Source organism: Arvicanthis niloticus, chromosome 17, assembly GCF_011762505.2.
Source record: "Arvicanthis niloticus isolate mArvNil1 chromosome 17, mArvNil1.pat.X, whole genome shotgun sequence".
NCBI classification, from domain to species: Eukaryota; Metazoa; Chordata; class Mammalia; order Rodentia; family Muridae; genus Arvicanthis; species Arvicanthis niloticus.
The window spans coordinates 33,250,526-33,269,954 of NC_047674.1; the positions used below are offsets into that span (position 1 = coordinate 33,250,526).

Below are 19,429 nucleotides of genomic sequence, written 5' to 3' on the forward strand. Positions count from 1 at the left end.
GTGCCTGACATAAGAGGCCAGTGTCAGACTAAAGCTTAAAATGGCTTGTTCTCAAGGCCAGTGAATTTAAACAAGAGCAAAAGATGAGGAGAAAGTGTTAGAGAGATGGCTCGATAGGTGAGAGCCCTGGCTACTCTCAGAAGACCCGAGTTCAAATCCCAGCACGCAATGGAAGTTTACAAGGGTCTATAACTTCAGCTCTAGGGGATTTAAGGTACTCCCTTCTTTAGACCTTCATGGGGACCAGAAATACACATAGTCCACTTACATGTATTCAGGCAACACACTCATATACATAAAATAAATAAATCTTTTTTTAAAAAAAAAAAAAAAGATCAGAGGAAAATTCTAGTGGCAGGCTGTATTTGAAAGAGTTTGAGAAAGGCCAGACACTAGGGCTGAGGTCTGGGGTCCGAGTGGAGGTAAAAGGGCTGCTGCTCTTCCAGAGAATCCTAGTGCACTTCCCAGCACCCATGTTGGTGATTACCTGTAACTCCAGCCCCAAGAAACCCCACACTTCCTCTGGTCTCTGTGGTCACTAGCACCCTCGTACACATATCCATACACATAAATACATAGTAAAAAAAAAAATAAATGAAATCTTTTTTATTATTTAAAAAGAAAAGCCCTTAATGGGTGTGGGTGTGGTGGTGTATGTCTTTAATCCCAGCACTGAAGAGATGAATCTCTGTGTTTAAGGCAAGCCTGGTCTATAAAGAAACCCAGTCCAGAAAAGCCAGGGCTTATTACACAGAGAAACAAACAAAACAAACAAACAAACCAAAGGACCTGATAATTCCTGTGACTCACATTCACTTCTGCAGGCAGGAGGAAGGTGAGTGACCTAACTTCAGAGCCACAAGACCAAACTCAGTACTTGCAAGCATGGCCCAAGCAGACAAAAGTCTGGTGGGCTGGAAGCCTGGAAGTAGAGGTTGCACCCCTCAGTTGGTCCAGATGCAGGGAGAAGGGCTGCCCATCCAAAGGCATATGCCGAGCTCCCTAGGACTGTGACACACATGGTGCCACACTCTGCCTGACCTGGTCCTTGAGCTTAAGGGACCTTTGCTTGGGCACCTTGAGAATCAGCAGGTTTCCCGTGTGTTAAAGGATGTTGGAATGTTGATGTCACCTCTGAACTAAAACTTACGATTACTGGGCTGGAGAGATGGCTCAGCAGTTAAGAGTACTGACTGCTCTTCCAAAGGTCCTGAGTTCAATTCCCAGCAACCACATGGTGGCTCACAACCATCTGTGATGGGATTGGATTCCCTCTTCTGGTGTGTCTGAAGACAGCTACAGTGAACTCATCATATACAAAAAGAATGAAGTTCCCAAATTAAAAAAAAAAAAAAAAAAAAAAAAAAAAAAGATTACTATTAACTGCTAAAGACAGATTAACTCTGGCAGCTCACAAATCCCTTCAGTATAATCTTTCCCTGTCTCCTTACTCATCTCCGGAGCCTCCACACACTGAGCATCTTTTTGTGAGAGCAGACTGGGATTACATGTATATTCTGAATCAAGTCTGGAGAGTCTAGCCTCACCTCCTGCCAACATGATCTACATGGGTAGCATAAATCAATGAAGCCGGTTTCCTTTTGGAGAAACCCACACCTGCAACTCACTTTCTTGTGCTGATTATCTTTTTTTTTTTTTTTTTAACCTTGGCCCCCGTGGACAAAATTAAATTAATATTAAAGTCTAAATTAAAATCTCTTTTTATAAACTCAAACTTGGCTTTATACTGGCTTATGCTGAATTTTGTTTTTTCAGCAAAGAATACAATTTCTAAAGACTAAAGTCCCCCAAAGGTTAAAAGAATTCCTCAGACTGTGAGCAGTGGTGTGGAGCAGAGCCTCTCTCCCTAGTGCTACTAAAAAAGTTAGGCATAGGGGCTGGAGAGATGGCTCAGTGGTTAAGAGCACTCACTGTTCTTCCAGAGGTCCTGAGTTCAATTCCCAGCAATACACCCATCTGTAATGGGATCTGATGCCCTTTCTTTTTGGTATGTCTGAAGACAGCTACAGTGTACTCATATACATAATAAAATAATTATTTTAAAAAAGATATGATATGATATGATATCGATAAGAGCAAATATTTTTTACTAAGAAGTTTGAAGTAAAAAAATGCTTTTGGATAAGAAAAGATTGGAGATTATAAATAAGTGTTGTCACAAAAGTAAAAAAAAAAATGCAAAGTTAAAACAGACAAATGAAGACAAAACCAGAAAATTAAAGTATATCATAAGACTTGTGAAAGATGTAACTTACATATAATACATATATAATTAAGTTTCCTATACTTAAAAATGATTTGACACTTAGGTCAAAGTTAAATACACTGGTAAGGAACTAACACATAATGTTCTGCTTACAAACAGTTGTGTCTTACAGCAGCAGTGGTTACATACACAAAACTTAGCCATTTAAAAATTCCAACACAAAGGAGGGAGGACCTGCTGAGACCTAATTCTAGCCGAGGAGCTGGGCAGTTGATGACCACTGTGGGAAAGAGAGTCGCTTTTCTTTTGGAGTGGCCACTGGTAACTTCCTCATGTCCCAGCAGATAAAGCCACGTCCACATGCATACGGGCAACACTAATCAGACTCCGTGAATGGATGGATGGATGGATGGATGGATGGATGGATGGATGGATGGATGGGAGAGAAAAAAGATAGGAGTTCTTGAAGGGAATTGAGGCTGTTTGAAGGATGAATATGGCCAAGATCATTGTGTAGGCATACGCAAATTTCAAAGCCTCAATTTTTTTTTTTAAAACTGGAGAGCTTTAGTAGTTCAGTAGTTCAGAGTGCTTGCTGCTCTTCCAGGGAACCCATTTGGTTCCCGGAGGCCCCCCACACTGGGCAAATACACAATTACCTGTAACTAGCTTCAGACTCTGTAGATTTGGGGCTGATGAGACAGACGGTGACATGCCGGTTTGGGTGATGACACTTCGTATCTTGAGTGCATATTGTAACAGAAAGAAACGAGAAATTCTGGGATGTGGTGGGTGCTACCCCCACCCACCCACTCAGAATTGTTTCGGTGAAAGCCGGAGAAGAGGACCATGGATCTAGGTTTTTTGCTCAGCTTCCGTGAGGGAGGGCCGGGTTGGCGAGAAGAGTTCCCTAGAGGCAGTTTGCTGGCGTCAGCGGTTGTCTGCACGTGCTTTTTGGTCTTACCCAGGACCCAGACACAGGCTGTCCGGATGCCATGTGGGGCGCCAGGGCCCAGCAATCGGGCCTGGGTGGGTATGGGGCCGGCCTGCTGGCTGCTCTGCTTGGCCTGAGCTTCCTGTCCCAGCATGCCCAGGCCGCAGAACCCACCAGTGTCATCAGCGCTGAGAATAACACAAACACCAAGACCATGAAGTCCAATCCATCCCTGTCAGAAGGTAAGGAGACAGGAGCAAGAGTGGCTTCTAAAATAGGAGGCAGGTTCCCAGTGGGTGTGTCCCCTCCCTTTTCTTCCCTCTTTTCCCTTCCCTTCTGTCTCCTTTTCTCCCCTCTGGAACATAAGCAGTTGGGAGAACCAAGGGCCTTTACATTGAAAAGGAGGGGCTTGAGACTGGGGCCTATACAGATGGCCCTCTCCTCTGCTGGCTCTTGCCCACTGACCTTATCTTCTCAGTTCAGGGCCCAGGTTCTCTTAGCGCTGCACCACGGTCTTCACTGGGTTGGGTTGGAAGGGCATACCCACTCAGAATGACCACAGCCCTGAAAAATAAGGGATTTTGTCAGCTTCAGCTTCTGCCTCTTCAGAGCTATGTTCCCTTAAGCCAATGAGGTCTGAGGAGAACCTGGCAACGCCCTCCTCTTTGCCCCTACCTCTGTTCTGTAAGCCTTGCTCAGAGGAAGCCTTGATCTGATCCAACCCCTCCCCTGTCATTCGGGGTGTTCTTTGTCACGCGAGCCTTGCCACTCCACTCCTGACCTTGGGTATGCCCACCTGAGAACAGAGAGGAGAGGCCACTGGGTCCCCTGGGTCCTGCTGATGCTGACATTTGGGGCACCAAGCACATGCATCCTGAATGCAGGTGCCTCACGGCTGGGATTGTCTCCACAGTATGTGGCAAGACCAAATTCCAAGGGAAGATCTTTGGCGGTCATATTGCAAAGGCTGAGCGGTGGCCATGGCAGGCCAGTCTGCGCTTATATGGCAGGCACATCTGTGGAGCAGCTCTCATCGACAAAAACTGGGTAGCCAGCGCTGCCCACTGCTTCCAAAGGTGCGTGTTCCCTCCCTGGGCCCTTCTGCTGGGAAGGGGGGCAGGAGAGAGTCACTAGGACAGGAGGGTGTGAAAGATATACAGCAGCTGCTTCTAGGCTGTGTTCTGGGATAGCTTGCTGCCAGCAGGAGTCCTCTGTGCTTCTGCCCTGACCTTGAGTGGTCCCCTTCATCTGGATCATCATCCCTGCTCATCACCTGACACCATCTTCTGCCAATCTGGGTCTCCTATTACAGGGTCTCTCACCCTGGGGTGAGACTCAGCTAACAAGTGTAGCTATCACATTGATATACACATTACATTTTTAAAGCTTTATTTATTTATTTTATTTATATGAGTACACTGCATCTGTCTTCAGACCCACCAGAAGAGGGCATTGGATTCCATTACAGATGGTTGTGAGCCACCATGTGGTTGCTGGGAACTGAACTCGGGACCTCTGAGAGAGCAGTCAGTACTCTTAACCACTGAGCCATCTCTCCAACCCTACACATTACTTTTAAACAGCTAACTGAAATACTTACCTCAGCTGTGACTATGGTAGTGCAGGGGAAACAGATCTTCCTTCTGAAGTGGTCACCTCAAGTCTTCTCTTTTCTCTTTCACACACCTTAGGGATCAAAACTTCGTTCTGCTTGATATACTTCAGTAACTCACTTGCTTACCTCTAGACAGTCCCTGCAGATGACAGCAGGCCTGGTTTCTCCTGTAACTATTGTTATTGTTTCCTAACCAAGCAGGACACAGCTAGTGAGTATGAAAGTGACCATCAAGGACTCTTATTCCCAAGGTTGGACACAGTTGGGATGCATCCTGCATCCTCTGGACGGGGGCTCTCTGCAAGCTCCATCCAGGGCATGTTTATTAGAAGCTCATTTGGGTCCAGGCCACCCTTACACTGGAGCCCTCTCCAGAGGCATCCTTGTACCATGTGTGTGTGTGTGTGTGTGTGTGTGTGTGTGTGTGTGTGTGTGTGTGTGTTTTCCTGTCTTTTCTGTAGTGAAGAATGTTACAATTCCCACAACTGGAATTATCTACGTACTAGCAGACTCAAGCAGATATAGATAGATAGAGAGATAGAGAGATAGAGAGATAGAGATAGAGATATATTAGGCTCACTGTGTGCCCCAAGGGAGCAAGGAGGATACATTATTGCATATGGGTTCCATACATATGCATATGGGCTTACATACATTTGCTGGCATCCATGTGTGTCAGGCCCAACACGGAGGGTCATGTGGAAGATGTGTGAGAACCACCCATTAGGAAAGTGAAGCAAAGGCCATGTCGCATAGATCAGGAAGGTATATCAAGATGCCATGAAACATACAGGTGGAGGGTCCATGTAGCCTAGAATATAGTCTGTGTTCCAGAAATGGTAAGTTTTCATTTATTGTTCCATTTCCTCCACAAATACACCTTGAGTGCCCATGGTTATGGTTAGATGGGAATACAATCTTGAGAGGATCCAGTGTTGGCATATACGTTATGCTAAACAGGAGGCAGGGTCTTTAAGAAGGCCATACACATATAAGATAGATCTTGGCAGGGTTGAGAGAGATTTTCCTCCTCCCAGAGGAAAGGGTGCAGTTTGATGTAACTCTGATGGTCCTACCCAATCATGAGATGGACAACCCTTTGGATTCTAGGGTATCCTCAGCTGTGTGGGATCATCCAGCCCTCAAGCGGAAAACCACCCATGTATTAGGAAAAGGAGGAGACACCTGAAATGAAGAGAGAGGATCTGGTGGCCTGCAGGGTGGGTGGACAGTCAGGGAGACAGTGCTGGCCCAACACTTACAGGTCCTCCTCCTCCTCCTCCTGCACTAGGTCTCGAAACCCAAGTGACTACAAGATCAGGCTAGGGTACACCGATTTGGACAATCCCACCAGGTACAGCAAGGAGATGTCAGTGAAGAAGGTTATTGTTCATGAGAACTACGACAAATTCCACCGCCAAGGAAGTGACATTGTCCTGTTGCAGCTGCATTCCTCTGTGGAGTACAGCTCCCACATCCTCCCAGCCTGTGTCCCTGAGGAAAACATTAAAATCCCCAAAGAGAAGCGCTGCTGGACAAGTGGCTGGGGGCATCTCAGAGAGGATGGTAAGCACAGGTGAAAGGTAGGAGGGGGAGGGGCACGAGCCTGGAGGCCTTTCCAGTGGTTGTGAACCCCAGTTTCTAGTTCAAAAGCAAAGCTCCCCCCATTACAGATTAGAAGGGTGGCTCTCTGACTCCAGAGCTCTGAGCACAGTTGACCTCTGACACTGCAAGGCTCTCCCCTGACTAGGAAAGACACCGGGTATCCTTGAGAAGTTGAGAGCAACCTTCTTGCCCTGGCATGGGACAGGTTGAGGTGCTCAACTGGGGAACATTCACCTTTCTGAACCTCACTGCCCATCCCTTAAGGCAATGAAGCCTGTTGTACCAGCTTTTACAAGAGATCTGGAATACACATGGTTTTGAATCCATGGATCCGGTCACCTGGGCACCAAAAGCCTTGTTGGGGAGTGACATTCTCCTTGGCCTTATTCTCTGAGCAACACGTGATTGTGACTGTCTCTATCACACTTGCCTCATGCCAGATATTCTGTCATCCAGACACGGTGTCAAGTGTCCAGGAAGATAATACACAGGCTCTCTGCACACACCATGCAGAGGGAACTCAGTGTCTGTGGACTCTGGTAATGCAGCCACAGGAAGAGCCTGCTGACAGCAAGGGACAAGTCTATATGTTTAGACTGAGAGCACAGAACTCCTGGGAAAGGATTTCCACACAAGGCTAAATGCTTTCGATCTAAGACAACATAGCGGCAAGGTACATAGAAGAGAATGTAAATTTGAGATGAGATTTAGGGTCACAGTCTGGCAAAGCAACAAGGCAGTTGGAGGCAGGAGCTACTCTGAGGTCGGGGCTAGGGCCTCCCTCCCTTCCCCTAGCCTCTCAGTGTCAGCCTCACAGGCTAGTCACCAGAGCAGTGGGTCAGAGGCAAGAGAAGGGATGCACTATCACACTCTAAGGGCTGTGTCAGGGCAGGTAGGGTCTCCAGGTCAGGCTAGGGGATGAGAGTGGGAACACAGAGGGGAAGGCGTGGATGAGGCCAGCTCTCAGAACAGAGAACCTGGCCTCCCTAAGAGTCTGGACCTTCAGCCATCTTGTCATGACCTCTCCTGACCACAGTTGCTGGGCCCGAGGACAGCCTTGGGTTTGCTACCTACAGGCAACCCCTGGGCACCCTTGAGAGATGTACACCATGGCCCCTGAGTGCAGTGAGCCATGCTGCTGTCCCTCTGCTCCCATGGGACAACCCCAGGCCAGATCTTTGAGAGCACCTGGAAACACAATTCATGTCTCCAGGCCCCAGCTGCTCCTTCAGATTGGCCAGTCCTCTTGTCACTCTCCTAAGCTCTTCTGGCCTGTGTCCTAGGCCACTGCTGCACTCAGGCTCCAGTGTCCCTGCCTCCAGCTGGAGCCCCACAGACCAGCCAGAGCTGTTTGAAAGCTGAGCCCCTTCCTTGGCTTGTGTGTCCTCGGGGTATAGTGTTAGTCCCCTTGCCTGGTGAGGAGGCTCTGCCTGGGGCCCCACTGTGGTTGTACCTAGTGTTCCTCGGCCCCCACACCAGGGCCTGTGCAGTCGCCATGACTGTCTGCCTTCCACAGAGCCTCATGCTTGCCCTTGCTGCTATATCCCTTGGTCATTGAGTGCCTGTTGTGAGTCCCTCCCTGCTGCTGTGGCCTAGAGTGGCTGCCCCACCCTGCCAGAGATCATCCTGGAAGGGGAACTGGGAGAGGGGGGGTCCTCCCTCAGCTGTGTCTCATTCCTGATTCCCCTCTCACAGTGCGACTTCCTTTGCCTAATCAGCTGTATGAAGCCGAGCTCATCATCATGAACAATGACCAGTGTAAAGGATTTTTCCCGTCACCATCTCCAGGATCCAATAGAGATTACTACATATACGATGACATGGTGTGTGCTGCTGACTATAACATGTCAAAATCCATCTGCGCAGTAAGTGCAACCTACTCAGATGGCTGAAACAAGTTTGCCACCTTTGTACCCTTGTCTCAGCCCCTCTTCTTCTGTGTCCTCTGCGGACCTTGTCTCCTCCATGTGTTTGTGTCTTTGGAAATGGCCATTTCTTGTACCACCTGAGGGATTTTTAGAAATTAAGTCAGTGGGTCCATGAGATGTCTGAGTAGGTAAAGGCTCTTCCCCCTAAGCCTAATGTGTGAATTTGATCTACCACTTGATCTACGTGGTAGAGAGAACCAACCCCTGCAAGTAGCCCTCTGAGTTCCACATCCATTGCACACACACATGCTCACATACACAAGTGTGCATGCACATACACATGTAAAATGGATGGATAACATTTAATTAAAAATAAGAAATAAATACACTGCTGTAAACAGCCCCCAAAGCACTCCCTCATACTCCTTCCCATTCCCTCATTCCTAGAATGGTCCTGTTTTGGCTTTAGAAGAACTATGACTCCATGCTGAGACTTTACCTAAACACGCATCATACTGGGTACAAGGCTTTTGCCCAGATTGCTTTCTAATCAACAGGATGCTGTCCAGCCATGCCACTATCAGGATAAACTGCACTCTTCCTTTTTCACTCTTAGTGGCACTTGGCAGTTTCTAAGAAAGGTCTTTGCAACGGCATTGTCCTGAACATGCATGCTAGAGGGGCCATCATGCCAGCAGTAGAATCACTGTGGCATGAGATAGGCATGTGTTCATGTCTTGCATATACTGCAGGCATCTCTCCAATGTGCTTCTATAGATCTGCCCTCCCACCAGCAGCGAGAGGTTAGGATGCTCCACGCTGCAGCAGTTATTCAGATCATATGCCCGTTTCATGTAGCCACTGGAGATGATCTTTCTTTTCCTCTTCCTTTCTGGTTTTGTGTTTTTATGTTTTGGAGTGTGCATCCCTGGCTGTCCTGGAACTCACTCTGTAGACCAGGCTAGCCTCTATCTCACAGATCTCCACCTGCCTCTGCCTCCCGAGTGCTGAGACTAAAGGCATGCGCCACCACTGCCTATATTTGTGGGATTTTTTTCATCTGCATGTTTCTGATGACTAATGAAGGTGAAAATGTTTTCGTTTATTTTTCAGATTAATTCGTAAGGCTGTTTTGCCACCTGTGGGATCAGGTGTCTTTCATGATGATTCATAGGGGCTCCTAGGTTTGGGGCATGAACACATCACTAGTTTGTTGGGGTACAGTCTGTATAGTTTACATTAAATGGTGGGGGAACCAATGCTGGTGACGAAGTGGGCAACCGGAAGTGTCTCATGTGGCCTCCGCTCTGTCTCTCTCGTTCTCTTCCCTTGGCTGTCCTCTGGGCTCAGACACCTATGACTTCACATCTTATGTGTACCTTTGCTGTTCCTCAGGAATGCCCGATAATTCTCAATGCCTCCTTCCCAGCCAGGCTCGCCCTATAGTGTCAGCATGTGTCCTTAACGATCCTAACCCTCAGTTAGCCCGGTCCATCTCATGCTGCCTCTCAGCAGATGCTCCTTTGCTCTTTTGCTCTTCTGATTCCTCTTCCCAACACTAGCACCCACAATCTATCCTCCTGTTCTTGCCTTGAATTTGTGGTGTTGGCGCTGGTTTTGTTTGTGTAGAATCTACTTATGTATTTATGTACCATCTGTCTGTCTGTCTATCATCTGTCTGTCATCTAATCATCTATCTGTCTATGTATGTATCTACCATTGATCATCTGTCTGTCACCTAATCATCTATATCTGTCATCTATCCACCATCTATCATCTATCTATTTACCTATCATCTATCTGTTTATTTATCTATCTATCATCTGTCTGTCTCCCATCTATCAACTATCTGCCATGTAATCACCTGTCTGTCTAATGATCTTACTGTGTAGCTCAGGTTGGTCTTGTTATCCTTGTGTCTCTGCCTCTGGAGAAACAGGATTGCATGTATGTAACACCCAGCTTGCTTTGCTGGACACATGTGAAGGTCAGAAGGCAACTTGTGGTAGTTGTTTCTCTCTACATTGTGATTTCTGGAGATTGAACTCATCTCCATACATTTACAATATAGAGAAAGGAACAATCCTGTGTGGTGAGTGGCTCCACCTACCAACTGCCTAATCATCCCTTTTACTGTACCCTGCCTACGTCAGGCCTGCAGCCTTGTCTGCAGAAGCGGCTCCAGAAGCTTCACCAGGGCCTCTTGCTTCCCTGCTGAATACCTGTGTCTCTGCTCGTAACTTGCCACAGTAGAGTCTCAACAATTCTATCTAGTCTTGGCTGAGAGAAGCCCTCTCAGGGCCTGGTTCGTGCATCGCCTTGAGGGTACTTCTGTCATCTGTGCAGCCCACTAACCCTATGTAGGGTCTTCCAGTGTGTGCCCACAATCCACCATGTCTCCTGAGCACTCTGTGAACAAAGACTGTTTTAATGTTGTAGCACAAAGTTGGTGGGGACTGTGGTTTGGGTTTTTGGGGTTTCTTGATGTTGGTGTTGGTGTTGGTGTTGGTGTTGGTGTTGGTGTTGGTGTTGGTGCTGGTGTTGATGCTGGTGTTGGTGCTGGTGTTGGTGTTGGTGTTGGTTTGTTTGCTTCTTCCTGATCCTGCTTTTTGGCCTATGAGATAGGAATGTTTCTACCCATGATCCCAGGAATCTTCCCATCTCAAGTCCCTGCTGTATTTGGAGTTCGCACCTCTCTCCTGGTGCCTCACGACTCTCCATGGTCCCACCCTGGCTGGACCCACGGTATGGCTTTTTTTTTTCTGCTCAGTACATCTTACAGTTTGACATCTTCTAAAAGATGCTCCGTCAAGGAACTGAAGATTCCCCAGTAATGTTATTAAACAAAACACAAAGATACATGTGGGATGCTGTTCTGGGGACAAGGGATTCAGCCAAAGATTACAGGCTGTGCCTCCAGGTCAATTAGTCAATTACCAACCCCTTGGGACTTCAGAGACATCTCCCACATAGGCAGCAGGGCAGAGAGCAAATATCTAGCTCCAAAATTCTCCACCAAATGGTGTTCGGGGTCCCCTTGGCAGTTTTGTGGAATAGGACTCCAGGGCCTTCACTGAAGGTGCTGACCCAAGGGGCTGCCTGTACTTGGATTTAAAAAAAAAAAATTGCTTAAATGGTCCCGATGGGGTACACAGACAGCAGAGACAGCTGGTATCCATTGTACTCTATTCCAGTCAGCGTCTGTCCCTCCCCGGATCACTATTCATGTCCTCTTTCTTCTCAGGGAGATTCTGGAGGCCCCTTCGTCTGTTTACTAGAAGGCTCCTGGTACCTGATAGGACTGACCAGCTGGAGCGCGTCATGTGAGGAACCACTCGCCACCCCCAGTGTCTTCGCCAGGGTCTCCTACTTTAACAAGTGGATTCAAGATAACAAGAAAGTATCATCCAACTCAAGCCCAGGGGGGTCCTATCGGCCCCCTCACTATACTAGACCCCCTCACGGTCAGAAAACCCCGGAAAATCCAAAAACCCCTGGGATTAAAATTCCCGAGGACAATAACAATTCTGTTATCAAGCTGACAGTCTGCATAGCCCTGCTGCTCTCCCAGGTCCTCCTGCAACAGTTGATTTAGCTCAGAAATCTGTGATGGAACCACAGGGCCTTGGACAGTCAGTATGTCCTGCGAGCCACCTCACTGAACACTGTCTCCCATGCCTCCATCTATGGGTACCCCCACCCTCCCGTTCATCTGAGGCCACACTTGCCCTGGGTCAGGCAAATCAAAGAATGAACAATAAAACTAAAAACTAAAGAAACTTCCGACTTTTTTTTTCTGGCCCACCAACACCAGAGCAACACTCTGCAGAAGGGGCTTCTAGCTGCTCAGTCCTGGAAGGCTACATCCTCCATAGGCAGAGACAGTGAGATAGCCAGGGAGCTGGTCTATCAACATATGAGCCAAGTCACTGCACCTAGGCAGGTAAATCCCACTGTCTTTGTCCCTTAGGCCCACCTCTAGCCCCTAAGGTTACACATTCTATCAGGAGAATGAGCCACTGTATCAGGCCAAACTGTCACCATGTAGCTACAGCAGCCTTGGCATGAGGGGCATCTTGCAAGCCCAAGGTCATAGTGAAGCTTCTAGAGAGTTTAACAGTGAACTGTGAGGGTCCCTGAAGTCTGACATGTCAGTGACCTCTTCTGCAAGGGTCAGCAGTCACCCTAATCTTACACTTCCATACGCTAAGCCCCACCACTTGCCTGATAAGCCCACAGTCCTTGTGGGCTTGCTTCAGGCTGCATTAGCTGAGGCTTGGCAGACCTGGGAATGACTGGCTTAGCACTGAGCTGCCCTGTAAACCTTAACTGAGTAGCTGCTTGTATTACAAATGCTAATTATGTTTTCCCCAAACACTGCTTGCAGGAGAGGGTCTGCACATAGCTTCTGGGAACCTCCCCCTCCCACACCCCCAGTTGGGTCTGGTTGGTAAATAAAGACGCCAACAGCTAATAGACAGAGAGGACAGATAGAGGTGGGATTTTAGGATTCCCGGATTTGGACTGAGAGGAGAAGGAGATAGGCCATGTTTTAGGAGAGTGAGGTAGAGGAGAGACACAGAAGCTGTCGTGAGGTAGGGAAGCAAGGAGAGCACCCTGGACTCTGGGCCAAGAAAGCCTGGCCCACGGAGCTGCACAAACAGGTTCAGAGTGGCCAAGATGGAACATAGAAGTTAGTAAGTAATAAGAATTATCAGCAGGAGGTAGATTCTAACAGAGTGGAGGCTAGCCAGTTGCCCAGCTATTGTGCTGCTTAAGGCATATTAAAATATAAGGGCTGTGTGTGTCTTTCATTTGGGAACATAAACCATTGAGATATGAAGTAACCCTCACTGGGATTTACTTCTTTAATAATTAATTCAACATAACTGTATCACCACACCCTATTCAGCCTGTATGGGAGCTCGCTAGGGCTCCACACCACAGTCTCCGCCTTTCAACAAAAACTGTAGATAAGGGAGACACTGGGCTTTTGGCAGACCCATGGTGCCCTGAGAGAAATCAGGGTGTTTTGAGCAATTCTTTCTGACCCTGTTTGAACATCCCTGGCCCACCCACTCTTACATGTAGTTCAAATCCCTCTGCTGCTGATGTCAAGATTCCCAGTGTGCAACCTGTCTCTTTCTCCCTGTCTGCAGGTTTCCCTCCCTCCTTCCTTTTCTTTCTGTACCTAGAATGGGTTCTGGCTCTATTACTAAGTTTCCACAGCTGTGACAAAATACCCGAGGAAATCCATGCAAAAAGAGGTAATGTTATCTTGGCTCCTGGTTTCAAAAGTTTCAGTGCTTGGTATTGTGTTTTGCCATGAACAGAGAGCCAAGGAATTCCATGTGATGACACCATGCAAGAGACCTCAGAAGAGAGGTTTATTGGTGCAGGGGTATTTGAAGGGCCGCCTTTGAGCAGAGATAAAGGGAAACCAACAACGAAAAAAAAAAAAAAAAAAGACAACAGGCTGTGATGGCGCCAAGCTTTATAAGGTGTATGGAGTAAGCACATAGGGAAAATACATGACTATAGTGACAGAGGAAACATTTTACATTGGCTGCTAGTGATGACAGGGCTGCTGGCATAAGTCACTCAAGGTGGGCATTAAGAAGCTGTTATGCTAAGGTCAAGGTCTGAAGCAAGGGATAAAATCGGTTTGACTGTGCAGGAGACGGGATGGTAGAGAGGCTACAACCTTGGAAGAATGTTGACTCTCCTCCTCTATCTCTTCTATCTCTAAAGGTTGAGTAATTGGGATATGTTTCCTCTGGGTTTAAATCATGTTCACTGGGTGTTGAGGAAATGTAGAGCTTACCAATAACACTCACTTCTCACCAGGGATCCCACGGGTTCATGATATAGAGATGAAGGACCCATTTTTTTTTTTTCCAATAGAATAGGAACTCTGAGTGAGGATACACATATGGTACCTGTGTGATGGTTTACATATGCTCAGCCCAGGAAGTGACACTATTTGGAGGTGTGACCTTGTTGGAGTAGGTGTGTCACTGTAGGTATGAGCTGTAAGACCCTCATCCTAGCTGCCTGGAAGCCAATATTCCCCTAGCAGTCTTCAGATGAAGATGTAGAACTCTCAGCAACTCCTACACCATGCTTGCCCATATCCTGCCATGTTCCTGCCTTAATGATCATGGATTGAACCCCTGAACCTGTAAGCCAGCCCCAATTAAATGTTGTTCTTATTAGACTTGCATTGGTCATGGTGTCTGTTCATAGCAGTAAAACCCTAACTGAGACAACCTGGTATTGTCAAGACCAATATGGGCAGCCTCCATATATGTTGAGCCATTCTTTACAATAGCCTTCTGTCTGGTCATAGAGAAAGCAGACAAAAAAAAGCTGTGGGTTGAAGGGGGGGGCAGATACAGAGGTGACAGGAATTGTAATCAGCTCCTGACAACAAAACTCCAATGATGCAAATACCTCAGTGTCTAACATATGGGACCCACTCATGATCTTCTAGGCTCAAATGTGCTTGATCAGCTTCACTTCTCTGACTGTCACCTGCAACACACACTCTTTTGTGGTCTCAAGCCTCCATTTCATACCTGCTGCCATCTTTGGTGGTCACCCCCATGAGCCTACCATGTTCAACATGTTGGTGTCTCCACTGCAACTGAGGCTGCGCCTTCACCAATGGCCTCCTGGGCTCTCTGATACAAGGGCAGCCACGATGCATGATCTCATGCTTCAGGATCTCTCAACCATCCCTTTGATCAAGCAGTTTCCATGCAGTTGAGAATGTATCTTCACCAGAGGCCTCTCACCTTTCATAGCACCAATTTCCACGTCCCCTTCAATCCTGAGTCTTTCATGTCACTGAAAACAGTAAAGATCAGCTCACTACACTCTAAGAACCCAATAGCTTTTCCAGACCAAGTGCTTCCCCAAATCCTTTCCCAAATCAATACAATCGGGCATATCACAGTACAGCCCCACTCCTGGTACCAATTCTGTAGCAGTTACTTTTCTCTATATATGTTACAACAACATGACCAAAAGCAACTTCCGCAAGAGAAATTTTATTTTGGCTTACAGTTCCCATAGAAGAGTGAGTTCGTAATGCCAGGGTAGTCCGCACAGGAAGGTGAGATTATTTCTTCACTTTGCTCAAACACAAAGAAAGCCAACAGGAAGAATGGCAAGGCTTTAAAATGTCAATGAACTACTTCCTCCAAAGGCTGTACCTCCCCTCATAACCACCACAAATGGCGCCGCCACCTGGGAACTACGTGTTCAAATATGTGAGCACATAAGAGATGTTTCTCTCAGTGTTCTGGGTTATGATGGATGATTGAAGAAAAGATGAATTAAGGCCTTGCTGGCAGCAGAGAGATTCAGCCTCTTTGGACTGAACCTCCAACAGCTGCCCAGAAGCATATTTATTGATTGTTACACAAAAGTTTTTTGGGTAAAACAAGTTTCTCATACGAAAGCTCTTGATCTAATCTATATGTCTCCTGAAGGAAGACATCATGGCCCTGCAACTTAGTCCTTGATGGGCACTGTCTGCAGCACTCAATAATGCAAGGCATTTCAGGTGTGCCAGGACCGTCATGTGACCAAAGTCCTACAAAAAAGTCTTCCTTTAGAAAAACAACTCTACAGATACTAGAAAACAATCACTGTTCTCTACACTGATTTCTTCAAGGTCAAACGACCTTTAGAAAACAACTATCTCATTATAAAGTTTGCCTTAGATACAATGATCTGTATCTGCTAGAATTCCACCACATTCTACTCCCTGGCCCCTATAGGCACAAGGTCATGTCATATGCAAAACGAATGTAGTCCAACTTCAAAAGACTGTATACTCTATTTCAGTCTCAATACTGTATAAAAGTGTCTCTTAAGTGTAGATAACCCCTGATAAAATAAAAAAGCAAACTATGCACTGTGTGCTGAAAAGATACAGTGGCACAGAATATACCATACCATCCCAAAAGTGAGAAACAGTATAGTAAGAAAATACAGAACCAAAGCAAAACTAAATTCCAGCAGGGAAAATCCAAAGCCCTATACCTCCAGGGACGATATCTCCAGTTCCAAAGGGCTTTAGATGGCTTGGCTCATCCAGCTTTTAATTGTACAACATGCATCTTGCTTAGTCTGGTTCTACTCCCTCTAGGAAGTTCTCTTTGGCAGATATCTCAGAGCTCTGACATCTTAAATATCTTGGGGTCTCCACCTCAACCGAGGCTTCACCTTCAGAGCTTCACAAAGGGCCTGATCCTCCTTGCCTCCCAGGGCCTTCTTGCATCAGCTCCAGCACAGTCAGCTCCAGCACATTGCCTGCTCTCAGTAGCTCTCTGAAAACCAGGAGGAAGAACTCATGACCGACTTACTCTCGAATGCTTTACATCCCCACAGACAGTACCCTGTGGATGACGTGATCATGTCTGGCTGCCAGCCTGGGATAGAATCACATTAGCAGTGGCTTCAGTATGCAGTTGCTTTTTAGGAACAGAACCTGTAGCTTCTCTTTCACCACGTGGAGGGTCACCCGGATACTGCCTTGTCCTCTGGGTACTTACCCATTGCTCTCTTGTTGATTTGGCCTCTCCATAATGGTGGTAACAGTTATAGCATCTCTTCAGCACAGGCTTGACTGTAACATGAAGGTTCCTAGTGCTCTTTTTTGTTTCCAAACTGTACGTTTTGTATTTCTCTCCATTCCCCTTGTTCTTGTTCACTGTAGATCCAAATCAGAGTTTTGCTCTCCTAAAATTTTCTCCATCAAAAAAAATTAGCACATTATTTTTTTAGATTCAAAGATCATTCTATGTTTTTGTTTTTACTCTTTGAGACAGTGCCACAATTGTATTTTGTCATATTCCTTCCCTTTCCCCAGCTCTTCCTAGATCTCTTTCGCTGTGTGTGTGTGTGTGTGTGTGTGTGTGTGTGTGTGTGTGTGTGTGTGTGTGTGTGTGAAGGGGGAGCGGGCCTGTCTGTCTGTCTCTAACAAAACCAAAAACCATGTAGTCTAGCTCATGTTGGCCAACTATTCCTGGGTGTGAGGCTTGCCCTGGAATGTGGTTGACATACCTGGTATCAGTGAAGAAAACTGACTGATATCTTCCAACAGCTACAAATTGCTAATAGCTCCTTGGCCAAGGATGGGAGATTCATACTCATGCCTCCTCCTCCTCTTCTTCTTCCTCCTCCTCCTCTTCTTCCTCCTCTTCCTCCTCTTCCTCCTCTTCCTCCTCCTCCACAATGGGATTTTTGCGTGATTGAGTTTGTGCATGCTGTCTTATGCATGCTGTCAGTTTTGATGAGTTCATATAGGCATCTGCCCAGCTGTGTCTGAAGAAGTCTCTTGCCTCAAAGTCATGCCCCATCTCTGACAATCTTTCTGTCATCTCTTCCACATGGATCCCTAAGCTTTAAAGGCAGGGCTGTGATTCCAGCCAAAACCGAGCATTCCAAAGTCTCTAATTTTCTGTACATTGCCTAGTTGTGAGTCTCTGTGTTAGTTACCATCAACTACAAGAAGAAGCTGTTCTGATGAAGGTTGAGCAATGCACTGATCTATGAATACAGCAATAGGACACTATGAGTTGTTTTGTTACAGTTTTATTGCTATGGTTGTTTAGCAGAATAATACTCGTAGGTTTCCCCTTAGGGTTTATGACCTGTCTAGTCTCAAGTCAATAAGTCCAGCCTTATTGACAGTGTCAGATATAGGTTCCATCTCATGGAGTGATTCTTAATAAACTCAATTTAAGACAAGAGGTTGGTTATGTCTGTGATATTTTTACCACAATAGCACCAGAGAGCTTTATAGCTTGCTGGGCAGGTCATTATTGTTGTTTACAGGGTTCATAGCTGGGTCAAATCAATGATTACTTCCTCCAATAGCACCTATAACACCTTCCAGCATGGTGCACATTAACCACTAGGGATGAAGCTTCCAGTTGAGTGCCACCTAAATGTCTCCATATTCTGTGGCATAAGAATGTGGTGTCTTCACAATAGGGTCTTAGAGTCAAGTTGCAGATGGTAATCAGTAGCATTAGCAATAGCCTGTAGTGTGTAGATTTTGCCACCCTACTTTAAGCTCCAGGTGGACCATGCTACCAGCCCTGCTCAGGTTCCCTCAGGATGAAAGGTGCGCGCGCGCGCGCACACACACACACACACACACACACACACACACACACATTAGCTTATTTTGATATGCTTTAACTCAATGGCTGGGCTCTTCTAAGCAGTCCTTGGCTATCTTGCCCTTCTTCTCACTCCCAGCTCAGCACCCTAAATCTGCCCTCATGCTACCTCAGGCCCAGTTGGGGAAGCCGCCAATGCTGATAGTCACTCTGCCCAAGATTTCACATGGCTGATGTCTCTACCTCCAAAGCATGGAGAATAATTCTTCTCCTTCCCAGCCTCTGCTAGCCTGCCTGCAGAGAGTTGGGGGGAGGGAGGAGGACTGGAGGTCCCACCCATTCCACCCAGCTCATTGGCAGCTAGCATCTTTATTGATGGATCAAGAACCATTTGGGGAATAGGACCTTCAGTGTTCACACGCAGATTCCCAATCAAAACATCAGAGCCACCCCCTACAATAGCCTGTAATATTTGGGGATGTTTGTGGATCCTACTGACCAACAAAAGATGTAGCCTGTTCCTGGTTCTGAGGGTTTTATTGTCATGTGATTTTATGCCCCTCTATAATATGTTAACTCCATTTAAACTCCTCATTTTATATATGCGTATATTTTAGGAAGATGCAGTGAACCACCTCAAGTGGTCTGATTACTATTGAGAAGGAGGCAGCTGCCAGGATGCTTGCCCCCAAGCCCCTTCTGTCTTTCTTTTTATCTCCACACAGCATGTTGGGTTTTGCCAAACCCACAACAGTATTCAGAACTCACAGTACCCCTCCCATGGGCTCAGAGGTCAGTGGAGAGACTGACAGTGAGCAGCAGGTGACAGGGAACTTCAACAGTGAGTCATGCAAGTGAAGTCCAGGCTGTTCAGACTAGCTCTTACCTGGGAGGGGCTACTTGTTTGGGGGCCTCATTCAAGCTTATTCAGTGCATACTCTGAAACCTCCAGAAAGGGATTCTGAGTTGAACAGTCTGGGCTCTTGTATTCAGGTTTGCCTCCACTGGAGACCTTGAAGAGAGGCTCAGCCAAGCAAGAAG

General features: G+C 46.7%; 1 protein-coding gene across 1 annotated transcript; it reads left to right on the plus strand.

Annotated features, from left to right (window-relative positions):
- The first annotated feature begins 3,118 nt into the window (after positions 1–3,118).
- Positions 3,119–12,016, plus strand: LOC117722533 (serine protease 40-like). Its single transcript, XM_034521742.2, has 5 exons — positions 3,119–3,403; positions 4,075–4,237; positions 6,068–6,342; positions 8,077–8,246; positions 11,494–12,016. The coding sequence occupies exons 1-5, from the start codon at positions 3,223–3,225 to the stop codon at positions 11,842–11,844; spliced, it is 1,140 nt and encodes a 379-aa protein (XP_034377633.1). The 5' UTR covers positions 3,119–3,222; the 3' UTR covers positions 11,845–12,016.
- The last annotated feature ends 7,413 nt before the right edge of the window (positions 12,017–19,429 follow it).